Source organism: Lissotriton vulgaris, chromosome 1_1, assembly GCF_964263255.1.
Source record: "Lissotriton vulgaris chromosome 1_1, aLisVul1.2, whole genome shotgun sequence".
In the NCBI taxonomy this organism is placed as follows: domain Eukaryota; kingdom Metazoa; phylum Chordata; class Amphibia; order Caudata; family Salamandridae; genus Lissotriton; species Lissotriton vulgaris.
Window position 1 is genome coordinate 469,089,226 of NC_141685.1, and position 24,386 is coordinate 469,113,611.

Genomic DNA, 24,386 nt, shown 5'->3' on the forward strand with positions numbered 1-24,386 from the left:
ATGTGGTGCACATACATGCTCTAAGGGCATGTATGTGCGTCACATGGCACTTTGAAAAATTCAAAAATGTGTATTTTTCAAGGAATTCGCAACTTACCACCAACTAGAAGTTGGTGGTAATTTGCGATTCCTTAAGGACATTTTGCAAAATGTTTTTGCTTCATACATTGCATTTAAGGAATTGCACAGTTTGCGATTCCTTAAATGCAATTGCAAAATAAGGAATCGCAAATTTTGCGATTCCTTGTTTTGCAACAGATTTTGCTTTATACATACCATTTAGCAAATTCACATTCGCAAAAAACGAAATTCTGCTAATTTCGGCCTTTGCAAATGCAAATTTGCTTGATACATATGGCCCTAGATGGGCAAGTGTGCAAGAGATGCGCTGGAAATGCTGGCAAGGTGAGGACTCTATAGAATGGGCTAACTGGCTCTTTACCTCGGATGTGCCTTCCATCCCACATGGAATAGTTGAAGCTTGAAACTAATGACAATTGCTTTTCACCTGAAAAACTAAACTTCCTGGAATGAGCAATGAGATCAAATCTAAATAAGTAGAATATTTATTAAGGAGACTGATTTTTCCAAATCACAACACTACAACCCCTTCATAACATTTGTTCACACTGTCAACTGTTTGGCACTTTGACATATCCTTTATAATATTTTACTTATTGTTTAGAAAAGTGCTGACACAGTCTCTTGGCAACTTCTAGGTGCTCTGCGAGGAGATGATTTGCGGCGGTGGACTGTGGACTAGTGGTTATACAAGCAGAAGAAATGTAGAGTCTTTCCCGTATGCTTGCCCAGAGTGGAAGGTGACCAGGTCTTTCAGTGCTTCCTGAAAATGATGTAAAGGGAGTGTGGTGCCTTGTGACAACAGGCATCACCCGCCAAGGTTCTTGTAACATGCAACATCAACAATGGATTGTGGGAGGCTAGCATTAGGCACTTGACTGGGTGGTATTGATCCATAGCATAGTGTTGTTCCATAACATCAATGCAGTTGCTTGTTCCCAGATCACTGAAGTTGGCAGCTTCATAAACTGCTTTTTCTAGACCACAGTTATGCCACGCTGTGAATTCTAAGTTATTTGCTGGGCACAACTTAGAATTTTGTCCACCTTATGACGACACCTTTTCTAATTTCACTTTGTTCTTGCTGTTTCAAACTCTTCAAATTCTTCGTTTTGTGCTGTTGGGATGTTTATGACTGGGAAAGCACTGCTGGGCCTTGGCGTGGATTCAGGAGCTAACAAGGGCATTTCTTCTTGTATTTGATCGCCATGATGCTCTGGCACTTCGTCTGTGTCACTCTTTTGTGGCTCTGTCCCTGGGTCAGTGTCCAAGGGGCGGTCGCTTGATGATTTGTCAAAGCCACATATTTGTAAAGGGTCTAGCCATGCTTGTTCTTTTTCAACTTCTGGAACTTGTGCATTTCCCATCTGTGAGTTGCCTGGTATTTTCTCCACTGAGTTCATTTCTTCTGAATTGTCTGCACTGGGAGTCGATCCAAATGTCGCCTGCTGCTGGGTGTTGAGGCTTAAGGGTCCTGACGCGGCAGGAACCCCTTTCAATTTGACATGGTCTAGACTGTGTTGAAAAGTTTTTGCTCTCTCTTTGAGGTCTAACAGCGTATTTGCAAAGCTCACGCCATTACTACGAGGAAATTCTTTTTTCGGTAAGAGATACGTGTCACTCCCAGGAGTTTTTATTTGTTTGGCTATAGAAATATAATTCCACTTAACTGCTTGGTCAGCATCTGAGATTTTGTGAAAATGTGAGGATGCTGTTGGCCTACCAGCAGGAAAATTGGGATTGGAATTCATAGGCGACCTCATTCTACTCGACACAATGATAGGGCGGGGTTCAGCATCAGGATTTACTCCATTAATAACAGGACTGACACCAGAACACTCCTGCTTCGGCCTTAAAATCCTGAAGGCTTTTGATGAGACTTTATTGATAGGTATGGCATTTTCAAAAGAAGTATCCGAACTCTTGGGTGCGGATTCACTGCTATCCCTTGTGACACTTATAACTTCACTTGTGCCGTCAGCTGCTAATATATGCACGTTGATTTTGAGTTTTGCTGACCAAAGTCTTTTCGTTTCTTTTCTTACGATTGCTGAGGCACATAATCTTTTTTGCTTATTGTCAATTAATCTGGTTGCATACTTGAGATTGCTTTGCACAACTGGACTTGACATTACGTGAATTGCAGATTTTGCACTTTGATTTCTGAATTTGTCGCGAAAATTGCTTTTATCAACATTTGATATTGCCTCGGTGCTCAGGCTTTTATAAGTAACAAACCGATGGCCCTGGTTATTGTAAACGATGGGGCGGGTTTCATTGGGTTTCTGTGGAAAATAGAAAGAACAGAACATTCAATGTTTCATTATGATCAAGTGATATACTATACAAAAGATATAAAGTTTCTACGAATACATGTGTTCTTTACATCTGTGCATACACTGCTAAAATTAAAATCATGCACATTTCTAGTCTATAGACTATGCAAAAGAGTTTATTAAACACATTTTTCTATAACTGCTTTGAGATGAGGAACGTACAGTAAAGGTCAGTTAAACTCAATGAATAAACAACAACAGATAGAAAGTTTCTTACTGATTTTGTTAGTGATGACTCTATTCGGAGATTAACTATCACAAAAACATTAAAAAAGGTGTAATTGGGGGGCGTGTCCAAGATGGCGACGGAGTAGGACGGGTTCCTAAGTCCCTCCGGCACCACGAGTGCTTAGCGTTGTTTAGCACCCTTCCAGGATGCCTGACTGCCCGTCCAGCCCTATCGCTTTATGCCCTGAAGCGAGTGGGGGCATTTAGGGGCTCTCGCTGTCCCGCCGGAGCGCTGTACCCGCTCCCAACGACTGGAGGGCCCGTGGTGCGAAGAGGCCTGGAGAAACCGGGCGCTGAAGTGATCGCCGAGGCCGGGACCACTGACGTAAGCAGACGCCGCAGCGTGGAAGCTCCGATCCTACAGCTTGGAGGCTCAAGACACGGCGGCCGTGGAACGGCCGCCCTCGCCGCCCCTGCCCGCGGACAGTGACCCGCGAGCCGTAGTGACGGCAGGCCCTGGCACCGCAGAGAGCAGACGAGGAGCCTGAGACGACTGTGGGGGCAGGAGCAAGTAGCGGACTCGTGAGGCCGGGGATCTGCACCTCCGGATGAGTCGAGAGGCCCAGCGCGAGCCACCCCCCCTGCCCGACAGTGCAGCCGCCGGGGGGGCGGAGGGGGCAAATACTACGAGGCAGTCCCACTGCTGTGGAGGGGCGCCCCGGCCCGGTGATAGCCCACTGACCCGAGGAAGGGGGCTCTTCGAAACGAGCGGGAGAAGCACCCTTGACAGATCCAACGCAGCTGCCCTGTTCCGCTGAGGTGGGGAGCAAGGTGGTGCCCGTGGCTGGAACTTGGGAGGCGTAGCCTCCCCCGACTCCTATGCTGGCCTGAAGGGGCGTCCGAGGTGGTAAAAAGCGGTAAGGAGCTGGGAGCACTGGAGAGGAGAGGAGCGGCGGCGGCGGCCCGCGTAGAACGGATCTACGCCACGGTTCATTTTGCTGGGATTGCTCTTCTCCAGGCCGGAGAGCAGCCATGAACTTCGGCTCAGAAATACTACCACATGGGGGTCTGATTCTGGGTCGAATCTAAGATCCGATTACAGTGGAGAGGAGCGGACACCCAGGGCGCACCGCGACACCCGGCCTCCCGCAGAAGCGAGCCTGGAGCTCCTGGGCCTGGCAGGGCCTCGTCCTACAGCTCCCCCTGACGGGCAATTTGCAGACGGAGCGGCAGAGATTGGAGTCGACGCGACGAGGCAGCGACCAGGTGGAAGACCCCTCGAACTGCGTAGACGGTGGAGGAGGCTGTGCGGCTGTGGTGGGCCGGAGAAGATCTTGTCTAAGTCACGGAGAGACCAAGCCAGACAGAAAGGTACTGCGTTGCCTGGCCCGTATCCCGGGGGCTCTGGGCTGAAAGCATGGCGGGCAGACTACGTAAGGACAAACCCGGCAAGGAGGGCCTGCCTAAAGGAGCACCGCCGCCAACGCCACCTGGGCCCAGCAAATCGCCTCCACGGGGAGATGATGACGCACCGGCCACCAAGGCCTTCATGGTCGAACTGTTCAAGGCAATTAAGGAAGATATATCGGAGCTCCGCTCGCAGCTGACGTCAGATCTACGCGAGGTGAGGAGAGATATGGACGAAGTGGGAGAACGTGTGGCGACGCTAGAGGAACACGACGTGGGAATGGCAGAGGACGTTCATCAACTGCAACAGGATGTCATCCGACTCACAGAACAGAACCTAGACATCCAGGCCCATGCCGAAGACCTGGAAAACCGGTCGCGCCGCAACAACATTAGAATTTGGGCGGTGCCTTGGGCCAGAGAAGGCAAGGACCTGAGAGGGTATGTGGAAGCCCTTTTTAAACACGTCTTGGGCGAGGAAGATCTCCAAGACATACGCATGGATAGGGTCCGCCAAGTTGGTCTGCCGCGGGGCTCGAGGGCACCTCCCACCGACATATTGGTCTGCGTCCATGACTTCCTGAAAGAGCAAATACTCAAGAAGGCGCGTGACGCCGGCCCCTTGCAGTTTCGAGACCATCGTCCTCAGCTATTCCATGACCTAGCAGCTTCGACTCTGCAAAAACGTAGAGAGTTTCGGCCAGTCACCAATTTCCTACGTGACCAGAATGTGGCCTACTCTTGGGGCCACCCCTTTCGCATTATCTTTTGCTGGGAGAACAAGCTGGTCCAAGTCAGATCCCTCGCTGCGGCCATGGAGATCCTCGGCCTAGAAGAGTCTACTGCAGCACCTAAAAAAGAGCGCCCCCCTGAGAGGCGACAACAGTGCTCTCCGGCCTGACAGAGGGTGGGCCGGACCACGGCAACGAAGAGGCCAGACCCGTCTACTAGCCTTCATGAGAGGGGGGCAGCAGTGGCCTCCGTAGCACTGGTGACAGAGGCGGCAAAGCAAGATGATCCTCCTGCTGATTGAGTCCCTGGGAGGGGATAATGCTGGCGCCGGAGGGTCGCAACCCCACCGGACATCACAGGTACTCTATGCCCTCCCCGGAGGAGGGACCCCAGGGTGGGATATGGGAGGACATTGACCACATCCACAGACTTCGACCCTTATGGTCGCACTCGGATTCCCTTTCTGGGTGTCCTTATGTTGTTTTCATTTGCTTTTTCTGGCTATGCCTGAGTTTGCTGGGAGTTGGGGGGGGAGGGGGTGGAGAGTGCGGTTTAGGGGGAAGGGAGGGGGAGGGAGGGCAGTGGTGGTAGCGGAGGGTTGTTTACAAACACTCCTTGATGAATGGATGAGGCCATGTATGAGAGTTGGACATGCGTACGGAGAAAATTCGGTTTGGCTGATGGAGGGGCTGAACGCATGCCAACATGGGGCATACACACTGGGGAGGGGCGTGACTGGAGAGGGGCGGGATTGGTCCGCGATTGAGAGGGAAGCTGGAGAACGCCCCACTGCTGAGCGAGACCTGTTGTTCTGTCTATGATGTCAATCACACTGGGGTCCTGGAATGTGAAAGGATTGAACTCCCCCCATAAGCGCCAGAAGATCTGGAAATACATACTTGACCACCACCTAGACATAGTGGGGCTGCAGGAGACTCACCTAGCAAGATCGGAAGAATCTCGCCTTAAACATAAGCAATTTCCCCTTATTTACAAGTCCTCATCCACTACAAAACACAAGGGAGTTGCCCTTCTGTTCCGCTCAACCCTACATTTCCAGCCTCTAGAGGTGCGGGTGATAAAGAGGGTCGTTGGCTCATGGTTAAAGGCAAGCTACGGGGCAAGGTGTGCACATTCCTGGTTCTGTATGCTTCCAATGAGGGTCAGATCGGGTTTCTCCATGGAGTGTTGAGGACAGTGTTAGACTTTGTCGAGGGCCCACTGATAGCGATGGGAGATTTCAACCTGGTTTGGAATAAGGGCATAGACTGTACTCCTCACCCGAGATCCGACACAGGCCTGTTTTCCGCCAATACACGGCAGACGATGGCAGATATGGGGCTAATAGATGGTTGGCGCTCTCTCTACCCACATTCACGGGACTATACCTTTTTCTCCCAAGTCCACCATTCTTACTCGCGCCTTGATAATTTTTTCCTGAGCCAATCTCTTAGGGGAGACCTACGTGAGGCCAAGATCTTTCCCTTATCGGTCTCTGACCATAGTCTGCTCGCTATCTGCCTACGATGGGAGATAGCCACCACAATCCACCGTAGATGGTATTTTCCGGCCCCCCTGGTCCGAGACAGGGCCTCATGCATCGAACTCCGAAAGAGCATCCCACCGACGATACCTCGGTCCTTAACACATGGGACACCTTCAAGGCTTCCATACGCGGCAGCTGTATAGCGCTTAATGCAGCCCTTAACAAACTACGAAGACAAGAAAGGGAGAGATTGGAAGAGGAGCTTTCTACCCTTGAGCAGGCTCATAAGCAAACCCCCTCCAGGCTGATCTTGCGGCAACTAACGGCAGTGCGGGGCAAACTCAGGGCTCACTACAATAGGGCAGAATACACACTACTGAAAATACGGCACCTCTCTTACTCCCAAGGGAACAAAGTAGGGAAACACTTGGCCCGACAACTTCAGGACAAAAGGGAGTGGGAAAATATCGGGGGGATAAAGAACGCAGCTGGGGTTCTAACGCACAATGATGAGGCCAAAGCGGGCCTCTTTGGCGACTTCTATGAGGCACTGTACGCGGGGACGCCCTGAATAACGAGGTACAAGGGGACTACCTGTCCTCGTTACCGCTACCCCAGGTATCTAAGGAATGGAACGAGACACACACTGCCCCCTTCACTAGAGAGGAGGTCCTTGCTGCCATTAAGGCCCTGAAACCCCACAAGGCCCATGGGGCGGATGGCTATACAGCCATATTTTACAAGACCTTCACCTCTGAATTGGTTGGCTTTCTAACACAAATATTTAATAGCATGGCAGAGGAAGGAGTGACCTCGGTTTCCATGGCAGAGGCTACCATATCGGTCATTCCCAAGCCAGGGAAAGACCCATCTAAATGCTCCTCGTACAGGCCAATTGCCCTGCTCAATCTCAACGCTAAACTCTACTTGTCCATCCTTGCCACCAGGCTCAACGATTTAATGCCAATGCCTATACACCCGGACCAATCCGGGTTTATAATGGGCAGACAGACACACAACAACACCAGAAGAATTCTACACCTGATTGAGAAGGCCAACAAATTCAAAATCCCGGCGGTGCTTGTAGGCCTAGATGCCGAGAAGGCATTCGACAGGGTTGACTGGGGGTTTCTGTTCCGGACCTTAACAGCATTCGGCTTCTCAGCCAAATTTTTGACGATGCTCAAAGCCAACTACAGCTCCCCCTGGTCCAGAGTAGCGGTCAATGGGCATTTCTCGGCTTTCTTTCCGCACTCCCGGGGCACGCGACAGGGTTGCCCCCTATCCCCCTTGCTTTTCGCCCTGAGCATCGAGCCGCTAGCTGTGGCAATAAGGGAAGACCCCGATATTAGAGGGATCCCCTTCACTGGGGAGGAGCACAAATTCACCTTGTTTGCAGACGATGTCCAACTCTCGCTTGCGGACCCTGCTCGCTCTCTTCCTCGAATACAGGCAACTTTGGAACGATTCGAAGGGGTGGCGGGATTTAAGATCAATTATGAGAAATCCTTTGTCCTTAATCTTACTCTTCCCTTGGCCGACGTCGCCCGCCTCCAGCCGCTCACGCCCTTACCGTGGTCCCTCTCTTCTATAAAATACCTAGGTATGAGGGACTATGGGGTACAGAGGACTGAACGATTTCACCATACTCAGCTCCTGCACTGGGCTTTGTCCCCTTTGGTGAGAGACTTAGCTACTAGGTCCCCCACGCCTTTTGAAACCTTCTTGTCAAAGACCTCTGCGATGCGAGGAGTCATTTCCTTTATCTATGGTCTCTTCCTGTCTACTGCCATATCCCCTAGACCTCGCTACATGTCCTTATGGGAGGGTTACTGGGCCGAGATATCACTGACTCTGAGTCGTTTCACCTGTGGTCTGACATAGCAAAACACAACCACTCGGCGGAACTCCGGGAGGCCCATCTCAAAACAATGATGGACTGGTACATGTACCCAGCCAAGCTACAGCGGATCTTCCATGGTTCTACCGACAGGTGCTGGAGGGGATGCGGCCTGCTGGGGGACTTCCGTCACATTTGGTGGGACTGCCCTGTTATCCGTCCATACTGGGATGAGATATTATCTCACATCAAAGAGATTTTGGGCTACCCGATAGCGGATTCGTTGGCGCATATCCTGCTGGGCCTTAGAGACCCGGCCCTTGAGTTCCAGATCAAAGCAGATAAGAAGATACTGTGGCTCTGTATAGGGGCAGCCAAGACAACCCTGGCTGCGCGGCTTGGAAACTTTCTCGGTTTCTTTCCTCCGGGCTACCGTCTGCGGTGTGCCCACCCAATGTTCGATCTCTCCATTTGTTCCAACTGTGATTAATGCTCTATCCAGACTGGATCCTACCCACAGGAAGTGCTACCATCACTGGGGGGGGGGTTTCTAGTTATGTCTCAATGACGTTCCGTCACTCTGCCGCTGTGGTTCTATTGTTAACGTGAGGGGCAGGACAGACCAGGCCCCTTGAGACTATTGCTCAGCGACGACCCACGTTTCTAATGATGCTTAAACGCTGCTTATTGACTAATCGAAGGTGGGCCCGTGCCACACTCCGTGGTTCCCTCTGCGCCATGGCTGCCACTGGCCTTGTCCTAGGTTACCTCTAGAGGTCATGAACTATATATGGTCTGGGTTCCTCATCTGCCCCCCTGCGTGGGAAGTTGTGCGGGATTGTCGCATGTTTTTTTTCTGAATTCTAAAAATGCTAATAAACACACTTTTGACAAAAAAAAGGTGTAATTGCCAGAATATAGGTTTAAGGAAAGAACTACAGGCCAGCAGCTGCAGAGAATGAGAGGGAGGGGGCTCACCTGAAAGGGAGCTGCTTGTTGAGTAGGTTGTGAGTGGTCAGATCTCTGTACGGTCTCTCTGTTAGGAGCACAGGAACCTAACGCATTATCTCAACTGAGAAGGTCATGCCGAGCTGGTCAGAATTACCAAGAGGAAAACAGTCCAGAGAAACACTGTTAAACAATATATTATTTTTCCCCTCAGGCACTTTTACCTCCAGATTTTGAGTTTTGCTGGAAGGATGTAGGGATAACACAAGGAATTGTTTCTACTGGTGACAAAAGCTGTCCCTAATTCTGTTTAGCACTTAGAAGCAAGATGACAATTGTTGCCTTCCAAAGCACCAACATACACAAATAAATAACTAATTGAAAAATAAACAAACAAAAAACTAAATGAATAAAAGATAAATATCGGGGCTTTTGATAACGAGATTAGGGTAGTTAACATTCAAAGCAGAGGAGCGGAGGTAAAAGTTGAGGATCATTAAAAGTGTGACAACAAACTAAGACCTGCAGCTCTCAATCTAAGCTGGCTACCACCAGTCCAGACCTTGAAGGCCTCAGTGAACTTGTACAGGTCTCAGTGTTGAGCTGGTAGGCCAGCAAGCCGCTAAGTAAAAGGTATGTTGTGAGCATGCACTGGTACCACAGTTTGAAGGATCTAATGACGTTAAACAAGAGTAGAAATGCATGCAAACAATATTTGATACAATGGAAAATGATAGATCAAGTGGCTAAGGCTACAGGCGTGACAAGAGACAGCAGCAGGGTAAAAGAGTTTAAATTAAATATTGTGTGAACAAACTTTAAGAAGGAACCTAATCAATTTATATAGGAAGGAACTACAAAGCCACCTGTTCACAGTGGGGGTAGAAATCACAAGAGCATTCGCTGGGCCAAGGGATTCCCCCTTCCTTGCAGGGCCACACACGACAGCCCAGATGCTCCCAAAGTTGAGAAGACTTGACAGTTCCCCCTACCCTCCACTAAAAATGAGTAAATTAACTTCATGAGAACTCATGTTTTAGTTCAATTGGGTGGCCGTAACTGCACACGGACTTCCTGAGGGTGAATTCAAAATCCTGTTTTTGATTTGCCTATGTCATGATAGCTCAAATGTTCAGGACCTCAGTCTTCTATCCAGGGCTGCACACAAGCAATTGTTGATTCTACTGATACGTTCAGCCGATAGACCAACAAACACAAGGGTTTCTTTGTACGATTCCCGGTGACACAATCCTAACATAAATGTTCTTGTGAGGCCTCATGTCGAAGTGTTTGGTGCTGTATCTTGTGCTTTTTAATCCTTGGCACTGCAGCTTCTATCTTATTAGGAGAAGCGGGCTGTAACAGCCTGGATCTGTCCTCCAGTCCAGTTCTTGCTAGTCTCTTGAGCTGGGGTCTTCTTGCAGTAGCACTCAAGGTTCTCATGGCTGACTATTCTCCCTACTAGCTCTCCCGAAGTACCTAAGTATTGCCTAATCCCTTCAGCCACGTATAGGGTACCTGTGTTTCCAGCAGGACCTTGTGGTCCCCACTCAAAATGCATCCACAACTAAGACAAGTCAATGAATGTCCAGGAGACCCTCTTCCTTGAAGGTCCCACAGAAAGTCCATCCTGTGCTGGCCTGAGAGTGTGCCAAGAGTCTAGTGTCACTAGCTCTAGAAAAAGAGTCCAAGGTTCAAAGTACTGCATTGGTCTCCCACAATCTTGAAAGGTGTTCATTGGAAAGCTGATCTATCTACCTTCTTCTACAGCTTCTTTTCTTAGAATATTCTTCCCTGTGCTGGGGCTTAAAAATTGAGGAGGCAGCCTAGAATCTAATTTGCAGTTAGAGTATCCACCACAAAGAGTATTAGCGAAGGTAAGTAACTTGTATCTTCTGATTTATAATTCTAACCACCGCAGAATAGATTCCAAAGCAGTACCTCCCAAGTGGAGTGTCTGCGGAGTGGACAAAGCATGAAAACTCTTACAAAATCAAATGGGCAAAATGGTCTTCCCACTGGACCTGGCTGTCAAGGCTGCAGTGTTTTGTGAATGTATGCACTGACGCCCACCTCGCAGCCTGGTCAAGAACAGGCACTCTGCGTCCCCACAAAGTGGTAGCAACCCTAGTCCTAGTGGAATGAGCTCTCCCCTTCCTTCCAATGGCTGCTTAATGCTGATAATTAACCACCTAGACAGGGTCCTCTTCTGCACAGTCTCCCCTTTCTTTGCCCGTATTAAACCTTACAAAAGCTGATCATCGACAAGGTGTTCTTTGGTACGATGAATATAAAGCTTGAAGCTCTTCAGGGGTCTAGATGATGAAGCCTCTCCTCCTCATTTGAGTGTTTGTAGGGCACAGAACGCAGGCACGCTGATAGATTGCCCAACATGAAAAGGAGTCACAAGATGCTTGCCAGAGTTTTCAACATACATTTGTCTGGAAAAAAGGTAGTGTAGGGCAGTTATACAGACAGTTTCTGAAGCTCAATCACATGATGAGATAAAGAAATCACAATGAGGATGATAACCTTCTATGTCAAGAGACGCAGTGAGAAAATATGCATTGGCTCAAAGGTAACTTATTCCAAAGTTGAGGGGCCACATATGAAAAGGACCGACATCCATTCCATTCCTGGACGTCCGGACTCTAGGCTAGGACAGCAAGAACTTTGAACTAGAGCAGAGGGCTCTGGACAGAGCATACCAAATTAGTTTTTTTGCTAAATAAGAGGGGCCGATGCCATGAAGGAGTTTATGGGTTAAACTCAAGATTTTAAAATGGCATCTTTGGCGCACAGGTAGCCAATGCAGCTTTTTAAGGATGGGTTTGGAGGCAGACCTAGGAGGCAAACCCAACACTAATCTCGCAGCCGTATTCTGGATGGTTTGTAACTTGGTCATCAGTCTCTCATTTATGGAAGCAAACATCGCATTTCCATAATCAAGCCTGCTGATTATCAATATATTTGGAAGGTATTGTGGGTCAAAAGTGTTACAAACGTCATCATAACAGGTGATTTAAACAAGGACAGTTGGCTTGGCAAATATACAAATGCTGAAAGGGTCGATGTTAAATAATGCCCATTCCAAAGCACTGGTGGCGGAAAGACAAAACAAGCAAAACAATCTTGCGGCTACCACCATCCTGACAACAAACCTTTTACAGTGCCTGGCGTAAATAGACTTTGTAGAGGGGCATCTGGTGGTGAGGATGACATTAAACACTTCAGGTGGAACATCAACTGCAGTCACGTGCCACTGCTCATTCTCCATGCATGGAGGTGTAGATTGCACAGGTTGGGGTGCAGGACCATGATCGGAGAACAGATAGTCATGCCCATAAGTTTCGTTAACCACACCCTCCTGACACTAATTCAGAGACACAGGATGAATTGGGCCTCCTCTTTTGAGCTCCAATACCTAAACCCAAGATGGCCTCTCCAACCCAGCAATGAAGTGTCCATCACCACTGTCAGCTCAGTGTGGGGAAGGAAGAGGGCCCTACCGTTGGACCAATTGCTTTTGAGCAGCCACCACTGCAAATTGTGACCCATGTCATCTGTAACTTGCATGGTATCCAAAAGATTTTCTCAGTCCTGAGCACTGGATCTTCAGATTTCATTGTAGAGTCCTTGTAGTCGTCCAGGGAGATGCTGGATTTTAATAGTTCAAGAAGCCTCCGAGCTGCTTCACCGATATCCAGGACCAAGGCTGAAACATTGAGATCATGGACAAAATGTCCTGATCTCATTGCGGGAGAGGGATGGCAAGAACTGCACAATATCAAGGATAGCTCTAAAGACTGGTAGCCTCTCCAAAGGAATCATTGATCATGAGCCCAACAATTTCAAGATGTTCGCTGTCCTCTGGAGGTGGTAAATGACTGACAGAGGTGAGCCCACCTTCAACAGCTGGTTGTTGAGGTAGGGAAAAATTGGTACCCCCAACCTCTGAAGGTGTGCTGTGATCACCATCAGCACTTTTGTGAACACCCAAGGGGTGCATATGAGGCCAAAGGAGGTAATTGCAAACTGGAAATACTCCTGGCCAATCTTGAACTGTAGACAATGTCTCTGGATCTGCAGGGCAGGTATATAAAAATATGCACCTTGAAAGTCCTAGGACACCATCTATTCACACTAGTCCAGTGCAGATAGAATATGGGCCAGCGTGAGCATTTTGAATTAGTCCTTCCTTAAAAAGTCATTTAGAGTTTAAAGGTCCTGTATAGACGGGAGTCCTGTGCCATTTCTCGGCACAAGGAAATAGAATACCAACTCTCTACTCTTTCTGAGTCCGCAACTCACTCAATAGTAGCTTTGGACAGCAATACTCGGGCCTTCCGTAACAGAATGGAGAAATGATTCTCAGTTAGTCAGCTGGATGTGGGGGGAAATTTGGCAGAGTTAAACGAACAGATAGGACATGGCTATCCGGAATGATTTGTATATCCCATCTGTTGGATGTGATGGATTGCCACTCTTGGAGGGAAAACTGAATCATGCCCCATTGGGATGGATGTGTGGCATTATAAGCAAACTAAAGGAGCCTAGTGCTTGTTGTCACAGGGAAAGGACAAAGGGAGGAATGGTGTCCTTGTTGGCCTACTTGTTGCATGTCAGACCCATGATCCCAGCCTTCAAAGGACTGGTGTGACTGCTGCAGCTTCTTGGGGTGACTGTTACTGTCTATACACCAGCGCCCTTGTGTAGCCCCTGAATTTTCTAAAAAGATTTGGGAACTGCTTGGCATTTCTAACTGTGCTGCTAGTAGAGTGCAGCTATACAATTGGCTACAGTGCTTTGGCCATGTGTGTAAAGAACAGCACCAGTACTGTATCCTCATTGCCCAGTATGTAATGCAGCATACACTTGAGACTTTACTTTAGAGTTTATTAAGGACTATTTTCTTTCCATTTCCCTTTTTCCACCTTTTTTCCCTCTCATCTTCTCCTCTTTCCGCTTTCCCTCCCTAATGCTCATAATGAGCTATCCGAAATTTTCCTTTATAGCCCATCTATTCTCACCACTTATACCTTTGTTTCAGTTTTATCAGGCACAGAGATTGGATGAATGAAGAAACAAGAAGAAGATACTTGCTTCCTGCCTCACCATCTCCACAGCTGTCTTTGTTATCAGAGTACCAAACTTCATAGAGAATAATGATGCTGATTTATTAAAAATATGTGCATTGTGCTATAAACATTTTCACACTGAAAACAGCACTTTTTTTAAAACAGTATTTCTTTGTGCTTTACTGAAGTAGGCCCGAAATATGCCTAAATTCCATCTTGAATTCTAACACAGCCATGATGTGTGTTTTCATTTCTCCTCCCATCATTTGTAACAAAATGTGCACTATGAAGTGCTCTGCATAAACATGTTGTGCTCGAAGAATTCGGGTGGAAGCCTTTTGCTACATTCAAGGCACTTTCTGCCGGTGCTACTGTGGGCCTAATCATTATGTGAGGTTGTTATTGTCTTGGATGTAACTAAATCTGAATGACATACTGTTAAAATTAGGTTTCTGGTTGGCAGAGGTGTGCAACCTGTCCAAGCAGGAACTACAATCCTAGTCAGGGTAAGTGCAGCGCACACTAGACATTTACCTGTGCTCACCCTCTGGTAGCTTGGCACAAATCAGTCAGGCTAAATTAAAGAGGCAATGTGTACATTTTTGTGCACACACACACCCACACACACACACCCATACACACACACACACACACAGTAACACAGTATAAACCCCACAAAAGTATTCCATACCAGTTTAGAAAAACAGTGAATATGTATGTGAGTAAAACAAGACCAAAACGAGAAAAATCCAACTTACACAAGGCAAGTTATGAATTTTGCAAGATTAAATGAAAATGCAGTGCTTAGAAAACAATAGCTCTAACTGGGGCTATCTGGTCGCGGTTGACTGGGGCAAAACCAAAAAGTTTGGTCAAACCATGATGGAGTGCGGGCCAGATACAGGAGTCACGCAGACTCGCTGACAGTTCTTTGGATGCATCAAAGTTCGGGGATGGTGTGTTGAACAAAGCAAGGAATGTGTCGCTGTCGAGGGCGATTAGTCATTTCCGAAGTTGGGCAATGTCGTTGATGTGTCGATGTAAGCAGCGCTGTGTGTCGGGTCGAGGCCATCGATGTCGAACCGCTGGGCTGTAGGCCACGCGCAGCCAAGAATGCTTTGAAGTTGCGGATGGTGAGTTGCCGTCATCGGCGATGTGGTGTCCAAGACTCACCCTGCAGCAGTGATTCGGAGGTACTGCAGCATCAAAATTGGGCTGCATTGTAAGCCAATGTTGTTGCGTCGCTCAGTCAGTGAGCGGCTTCTACACTCCGGTACAGCAGCAGCGATGCGTCGATATCACAGAGAAATGTGCCCAGTACTGGATTTGGCACCACTTGGCCGAGCAGGACTCACAGCAGAAGAGACCAGGTGCTGGTAGCTTGATGCAGATGAAGTCTTTGTTATCCCTGAGACTTCAGAAACAGGAGGCAATCCCAACAAGCCCTTGGAGAACATTTAGAGATGCAGGATGTAGATGGGCAAGTCCAGTCCTCTCAATCCCAGGCAAGAAGCAGCAGGCCAAAACAGCAAAACAAGCAACAAAGTGGTAGTCCCTTCTGGCAGGACAACAGCTCTTCTTCCAGGTAGAATGTCCTCAGTTCCAGAAGTGTTCTGAGTATATGGTGTCAGAGTTCCAGCATTTATAGAAATGTTAGCCTTTGAAGTAGGGAGACTTCATAGAAAGGTCATTGTAGTACACAACACGTGCCCTGTCTTGCCAAGGCTCCAGACACACTACAGGGGGTATGCAACTCTTCATATGGGGACAAGCACAGCCCTACTCACGTGCAACTGTCAGCTCCTCACTCTCACCCTAGCTCAGGAAGACCCATTAGCCTGGTGATGAGCCATCAGAATATGCAGGACACACTTCAGCTCCCTACGTGTGTGACTGTCTCGAGGTAATGCACAAAGTCCAGCTATCACCCAACCCAGACGTGTATTCCAGAGAGAAGCAGATGCACACATTGGTTAAAGAAAGAAAAAGCCAACTTTCTAAAAGCGACATTTTCAGACCAACAGTTCAAGAAAAAACTTCACTAAAATATGTGATTTTGAATTGTGATTCCAGAGACACCAATTTTACTTTTCCTATCTTTTCCCTATTGTAAGTTACACTTGCAAAGTCTTACAATGCAGCTCCAATGCTAACCTATGGGCGAGACAGGCTTTACTGTAGTGAAAAATGAATTTATCCGTTTTTCATTACCAGGACATATAAAATTCAACAGTACATTTCCTACCTTTTAGATACACTGTACCCTGCTCATGGGGCTACCTAGGGCCTACCTTAGCGGTAACCTATATGTAATAAAAGGGAAGGTGAACTTGCCAGGTCAAAATGGCAGTGTAAATTGCTCACCCAGGCTCTGCAGTGGCAGGCCTGAGACCTCTTTTAAAGGGCTACTCATGTGGGTGGCACAATCAGGGCTGCAGGCCCAGTAGTAGCATTTAATTTACAGGCCCGGGGCACACATAGTATACTGTACCAGAGACTTATCAGTAAATCAAATTTGCCACTGCTGGAGAAACCAAATGCCATTACAGTTTAGATACAGAGCACGTACACTTTAGCACTGGTTAGCAGTGAAAAAGTGCATAGAGTCCTAAAGCCAGCAAAATGAAGCTAAAAAGAGAGGAGGAAGAAGGCAAAATGTTTATGGTAACCCAGCAAAAAGTGCCATTTCCAACACATACCTAATGACATTAGGTCAAAAAGGTTGATTTTAATATTCAGTTAGGGGATGGAAATGGGATGGTGCTAGATGAGGCTGCGTTACATTTTGTATTTTGATTTGTTAATTTGTGAAGTGAAGTATGGTCACTTTAGTCTGACAGTGCAATTTTTACGGTGTAAGAAACCTGTGACAATCCTGTCTATAAATTTTTAAACAACAAATGGAGGAGTACCCCCAGGAAGCTTCTCAGTGCCCCCGTCTACAAAATATCGAGGTGCACACGGTGCCAAAATAGAGGACATATTTTGTCCTTTGTTAGAAGACCCCTCACTCACCAACCTAGTTGGTGACATGCTTCCTCATCGGGGTCAGACCCGGACAGCCGAATGCCATCCGGGTGTGCTGCGACACTTGACTACAGTGGAGCCGGTTTTGATTTTTTGAATTTTTATATGTGAAAGTGGAAGATTGGAAGTGAATATTAAATATTGTCCAATAAACTACTCAGTAATATAATTTTATTCTGGAGTGATTGGACAACAGATAAAAATTATAAATGGGACACATTTGCCTGATCAGGAAGGTTATTGGTGTCAAGAGTTGTGTTATTAATTAAAATTTGGTCTACATGTTTCAACCGTTTATGTAAATGTAAGGTTTTTGTCAGGACCAGTGATGGTAGCCCGGGTGGTGTACACACGCTAAGGTGTACCCTGCCCTTGACTACGTGAAAAAACACCACAAATTTGTGGCGGTTAAAAAGCAGTAGTTCTCCTACAGAGTTCCTAGAAAAAAACTCGAAGCGCTTAGTAAACAAGCTTCAAGGGGGTCGGGGTTGCTGCAAGAAATTCCATGCCACAATTTGTGAAGAAACTCTTAAAGGCAGATTCGCCTAACGAGCAGCCTCCTCGGAGCCCCTGTCTATAGCAGTGGGCAGTAAAGGTCAGGGGGAACTAGAGCAGTGTTGTTACATTAGGATCTGCACATGGTATTCAGGGCAGCATTTGGACTGTAAGGCCATGGATACATTCCCTAGCCTGGCTGCAGCCCTGGCTGAAGTCACAGGAGATTAGAGGCATAGCAGAACCTTGAAGATATGAGGAATGTGTTTACAGTTCAGAATCTCAATTTGGAGGGGCTGACTCAGCTGGCTGTGCGCTCCTGATGCTGGCCATGAAGGGGCGGCAGTCTGGGTAGAAATATAGTGGACGGAGGACAATAGAGACTAACCTGTCTCAAGAAGAGTGACAAGAAGAAACAAGGACATGCATGCAGGGAGAACAGTAATGGAGTCCAGAAAGAAGTTGGTGGAGCAGTAGAGCACATGGGTGTTCTCAGTTCTGTAGTACTAGCTGTGCACAAGTTGAACCAAGGCAGAAAGCCAGAGGCCATAGGCTCGGTATTCAGGGTAAGATCGGTTTAGCTGGTGTGTAATGCAAGAGCAAGATGGTCTACGTGGTATTGAAGATGATAGCCCCTACAGCCAAGGGTATGATGAGGGGGAGGTACACAGCCTAGAAGAGGCAGTTATAAGGTGGTCAACAGAAAGGTTGTGGGTGTGGGTACAGCTAACAGAAGGTACACAAGGAACTTACTGGCACTGTCAGGCTCAAAAGAGGAGATGAAGTTACAAGGAAGGTAGAGGGCATCTAGCGACATCCTGGAAAAGCACATAAGGAAAACTGTGGGATTAGCAGAAGTTGTCTGTGGAGCAGATAGAAGACACAATTTGACACAGATAAGCGGCCCAGGAGGTATGTGAACTGGAATTAGAGTAGGGGAGACCTGAAGTGTGTCAGGAATGGAAGGGACACAACACGCCCATACGCTCTGAAATAGAAGGACTAGCAATACACTAGCAAATGGGGATGCTACTAAGGTGAGTTCAGGTGCAGGAATCATGAAAGCAGAAAATGAGATGGGGCCTGCACACGGGGGCACCAGTTGTAGGGGTAGAGAGGGACAGAGCAAACAAAGGTGACAAAAACAAGGATTGAGAGAGCAGCATCAGAAATGGACAGGACATTGAATTATCATAAATGAGGGAGGGTCATCTGCTCTTAAGCACCGGGGGGAAAATGGGTGAATTAATAAATTGTCATTTTTAAGTTGGTATGCAGGGAGACCAGGCATAATGAGCGTTCAAAGGCAGAACATACAGAGCTGAATGAGCACCCTAATGTGCCAACCAATGCATGATGTATGTCAGTATTATTTGCGAGAAATCACCAGAAAGTACATAAATGTTAGACCTAGCATCCTTGGTGAGGTTTTCCCGTCTTTTTGCCCGTTTCCTGTATTTTTGCTGTGTGTTGTATTTAGTTTGTGCTGATCTAGATGGTTTGGGCACGTTGCCACTGCTGATCAGTGCCAATGGGCAAGTGCTCCCTCTGTAAATTGTGAATATGGATTGCTATTCCATGATTGAATTGTTTGACTTACTACTTGAGTCCTAGTACAGTGCACTGTGTGTGCCTAGGACCTGTAAGTCAACTGCTGTTAGCGGGCCTGCAACACTGATTGCGCCACCCACATAAGCAGCCTTTCAAAGGGGTCTTGGACCTGCCACGGCAATGTCTGCTTGCAGCCTCTACTGCCATGTCAAGCTGGCAAATGCACCCACTTGCCAGGCCCTACCCTTCCCTTTTATTGCATGAGTCACCCCTAAGGTAGGCCCAAGGTACCCCTGTGAGTGTATGTGAAAGGTGGGACATGTACTGATGTGTGTGACATATCCTGATGGTGAAATATAGTGTATTTCGTTTTTCACTATTGAAAGTCTATCTGTCCTATAGGATAGAATGGTAGTTTATTTATAACATCTTATAAGTATAACTTCCCATTGGGACAAGATAGAAAGATGGAGTTTAGTAGACCTGAACTCAGAATATAAAAATGCATCTTTTAGTAAAGATGATTTTTATATTGTGTGTTTGAAAATGCCACTTTTAGAAAGTAGGTATTTTCTTGCTTAGCCATCCTGTGTGCCTCTGCTGGTTTGTGTATTGACTGTCTGATGCTGGAGTGACAGGGGCTGGGGATGTGCATTCACTCTAGACAGCCACTAAGGGGGTTGAGGTGTGTTCTACCTTTTCGGGATGAGTCAGGGCCGGGCTGAATAGATCTGGGCTGCAATTAGAGTAGGGGAGGAGATTTCCTTTAACCTAAATGGGCCTGGTCTGCCTTACACAATGCTTTCTCCACCTCCTGCCAGGAAGCTGGACCGGAAAGGACAGAAATGGTATTGATTAAGAATGATTGTCACAAGCGAACAAAGAGAAAGGAAATATATCTATCGGGCCCAGACCTCAGAACACTAGGATACTTCTGGACTCAAGAGGAACCTCTGCCAAGAAGAAGAGCTGGGAAAGCTGAAAGAGAAGTGCTGTGTGCAGTCTGGGGTTGGCCTGCAGTGGATGCTTTCTGGCAAGGAGAGGTCAACTACTTTGCTGTGTCCTGTGTATTCTGCTTGAAGATTATCTCCTTGAATTAGAGAGGTTGCCTCCTGTTATGAATTCTCAGGGATAACAAAGACTTCACCACCAGCTCCCCTGGACTCTCTTGCTGGGAGTTCTGACTTGCCAAGAGCTGTGTTGGGCCTCTGGAGGTTGTTTCTGCTGCTGGGAGCCGGAAAAAGAGAAGTAGCTAAAGAAGCATGATGCATCCGCACCTTTATCGGACGCATCGCTGCAATGCTGGAAGAATTCCCACACATCACCATCGTGTCACTGAAGAAACCAATGCAGGGCCTACCTATGGCTAGAGAAATCACTGCATGCTGAGTCTCGTGCACCAATCTCTGAAGTCCGAGATCACCACAACGACGCAGGCCCTGCTGTGTGACTGCAAGAACCGACGCATCGTATGACCGCGGCTGGAGAGATCGATGCAGCACTGTTGCCACCGCATCGAGAACAGACGCATCCCGAATCCCCATGCATCGCAGCGATGCACCAAGTCTACATCAATGCTGGAACCGCAGTAAGAAACTGACGCACCGCCTCCCTGCCCTGTATGAAACTGACACATCAGCTTCTCTTCAGAAAGGAACCGTCATATCACCTCCCCTGGATGTAAGGAACAGACACATCACCTTCCCTGCGCCTGTTTTTGTTTATGATTTTGACCCATTTAAGGTACTTTGTCTTGAAAGTGTAGCATCTATAGTTTGCTATAGACAGAACAGTTTTTACCTTCTAAAAGTCACATTTGGATTATTGTATGTGTTTTTTTGTTGTTTTGTCTTGTTTGGTTTAGATAAAGATTACTTATTTTTTTAAATGGTAAGGTGTCCATTTGCAGTGTTTTCACTGTATTACTGTATGTGTACACAAAAGCTTTAAACACTGCCTCTGAGATAAGTTTGTCTGCTCATGCCAAGCTACCAAGCGGTTGAGCAGTGGTTATTTTAGAAGTATATCCCCTTTAGCCTGACGAGGAAGAAGGGTCCGTAACTGGACAAAGGTGCAAACCATTGCCAACTAGAGACCCACATTTCTAACAATAAACATGATAAAAATAGCTAGTATACGCTTTTTAGGCTTAGCATGGCGATGCAGTGATGAGGAATTCAGATCAAGGAGAAGGGTGACACCGGCAAAGGCATGGGGTGACTCGAATAGTGAACTGTGCTGCAGTTCATGGCACCAAGGCATTGACTGCCAACAGTCTACAGGTAGAGCAGTTTACGCTTGCCATACATGGTCATTAAAGGGTGTCCCACATTGGGAGAGAATTGGGGGCGAAGCTTTGTCAGGTACAATCAGGGCATGTAGGAAATTCAAACAAAAAGGGAAATTCATAGGTACCCCTGCAGATCCCAACACAAATGTTTAAAGCGCGGTAAACACCCCATCTTACAATGTTTTGGTGGGCAAGGGCCAAACAGTGGGGCTGAGGCAGTGGGGAAGGGACGGGAGGCGATCATGGGTTAGGGCAACTATACCAGTCAAGGTGACGGCAATAAAGTTGCTGTAATATTACCTGGATGTGGCCAACTTTTATGGGATTATTATGGATGTATGACGTTACAACGCATACTTTTACAACAAATACCTTTACAATGCATTTTTTACAACGCAACATCCTTTACAACACATCCCATTACAACGCATGCCATTACAACACATTTTCTAAAAACTACCTTTACAACGCATTCCATTACAACGCGTACTACTTTTACAACGCATACCATTATAACGCATACAATTACATTGCATGTATGGTATGTATTGGATAGTGTAGGGTAACAATTACTATTCTAACCCCAGGGGGTGCAACAGTAGGGTAAGTGTTGGATAGTGTAGGGGTAAAAATTACTATTCTAACTCCAGGGGGTGCAACAGTAGGGTAAGGGTACTATGCGTTGTAATTATATGCGTTGCAATGGTATGCGTTGTAATGACTGCGTTGTAACAACATTAGTTTTAATTGTATGCGTTGTAGTGTCATGCGTGGTAATTGTTGCGTTGTAATGGCATGCGCTGTAAGAGATGTTTCGTTGTAATGACTGTGTTGTAATGGTAGTGCGTTGTAAAAGTTGCGTTGTAAAGGTTGTTTCCCATTATTATGAGACCTGTATGCAAGGGCCCACAACTCAGCAGATGAGTGGAAAACTTGAGGTCATGCAGAGCACAAAATGAATGTACTTCAAGACAAATTGAAGAAGGAGATTGAGAGCAGGCCCCGTTAAGGAACCGCCATTGAAGGACATGCTCATTTTCCAACTGGGAGTGATGTTGAAGAAGGTGGGGGGCAAATATTGGCTAAGCTACCATCTATCATGTCGTAAGCGGGTTCAGTGGATGACTTTATTGACACAGTGATAGCTCGGTTAGATACTCTAAAATTGATATGACATTTGAGGTGGTGAGGAAGTGCGGAAGAGTGGTAGACATTGGTAAGGATGACATAAAATATGCATTACATCTTCATATAGTTTACCCCAATGCACTGTTTCTAACATTCTGCACTTTCCTGAACATGGTAGTGAGGCAGGTGTAGAGATCGGAGCAGGTGCTGCACTTATTGACTGGAGAGACTGGGCGTTGCAGACTTTTGAGTACTTTGGAGGCAGTTGCCAGAGAATTTGGCATGCCTCCTGCACAGGATATGGCAGGAGGCCTTAGTGATGCCTGACGTTTCTGGGCATTGAACTAGACTCAACTGGTGACCCTTAAGGACTTGCTACATGATGTAGTAGACAAAAACAAAGAGGAAACTCCAGCATATTTTATGGTACCTGAATTTTGCCTGCAAGCTGGTCATCCCAAAGAGTGCATTTTATAGAGATCTGGCATTTGGTATGAGAAGGGGCTTCAGAATCACACCACAGGAGTGGTGGCCAAGGTAAAATGTGACAAGCAAATATGGCTGTTTTTTTTTTAACGTTAGAATGATGTGACTGTGTGTCACCCAGATGACCCAAAGACCTGGATTGTGGAAAACGTTTTGGATGCATCAGGAGGAGGAATAGGTTCTGGGGTTTAATGGGCAATGGTCGACGGAAACATGGTCAGAGGTATGGAGGGTCAAATGGTAAAATACTGCCTTCTTAGCTTTTACCCTCAATGAGACTCTGAGGAGAAGAGCTGCTGGACAAGAAAGTGTAATTTGTGATGGTCATGAGGCAGTGAATTATTTAACAAACTAATAACACGGACCCAGTATGTTTGGCACCTTTCAAGCGTTGGAAGGTTTGTGTAGGTTGGAAGTTGATGTTCAGGGCAAGGCATATACCTGGACGGGGCAACCGTGTAGATGATGTGTTAACTTTTTCACAGATGTTGAGATTTCATAATTTGGCCCTCGAAGCAGACTTGAATGGGACACCAGTACTATAAGACATGCAGTTAATCAGCCAACTGAAGAGCTCCCAATGTCGACAAGAAAAACTCAATGGCTTGCTTTGGCAGCGTTTGTCAACTCAGGGGCAAGGAGGAGGGAGATAAATGTGTGTAGCCTGCAAAACATGAGGAGTAACCTGAAGAACTTTTTAATGAGTTAGATTGAGAAGAGGTTAGCACCATCTACCATTTCAGGCAAACTGGTAGGGACTGCTTTATATGGAGAAAATTCTTGGGATATCAGTTTTGAGGGACTGACGTGGGGAAACAAATACTGGGAGGTTGGGCCAGGGAAAATTGCAGGAGACAGGACGTGTGTAAATCTATCACAGTGGAATCTTTGGGGAGAATAATGGACAAGGCAAGATCTGGGTGTGCATCTACATGGGAAAATGTATTGCTTGCAGTGTTTTTTACAGCGTTGCTCTTTGGGGCCACCAATGTATCAGAAGTCATTGAAGCAAACGTTTATGAGAGGTGCAATGGGAGGATAGAATGGTGACAAAAGACAGAATGGGTATTTGGGTGAGTAGCAGTAAGATAGATTGAAAAAGAAAGAGAATCCTGTTATGGATTGGAACAAACAGAGAGAAGGTGATATGCCCAATAAGAAGAATGCAGGTTTTTCTGAGATTGAGGGACATTGTACAGGGGCAGTTATTTAAGCATGAAGATGGTTCAGGGTTGACTGGCAGACAGGTGTTGGGGTGTTGTTGAAATGCCTAAAGAAGGGAGGATGGGAGTTGATGGGCTTTTGATACCCAATCAGTCATATTAGGAGCTGC

The 24,386-nt window shown here is 46.9% G+C and overlaps 1 protein-coding gene across 1 annotated transcript in view; it reads right to left on the reverse strand.

Annotated features, from left to right (window-relative positions):
* Positions 1 to 385: 385 nt before the first annotated feature.
* The window catches only part of C1_1H1orf141 (chromosome 1_1 C1orf141 homolog), a 268,263-nt gene continuing 244,262 nt past the window's right edge, over positions 386 to 24,386 (reverse strand). Inside the window, exon 9 of the mRNA XM_086936240.1 lies at positions 386 to 2,366. Within this exon, the coding sequence (XP_086792366.1) occupies positions 1,152 to 2,366 (1,215 nt within the window). The 3' untranslated portion in view covers positions 386 to 1,151. The remainder of the gene's footprint in view (positions 2,367 to 24,386) is intronic.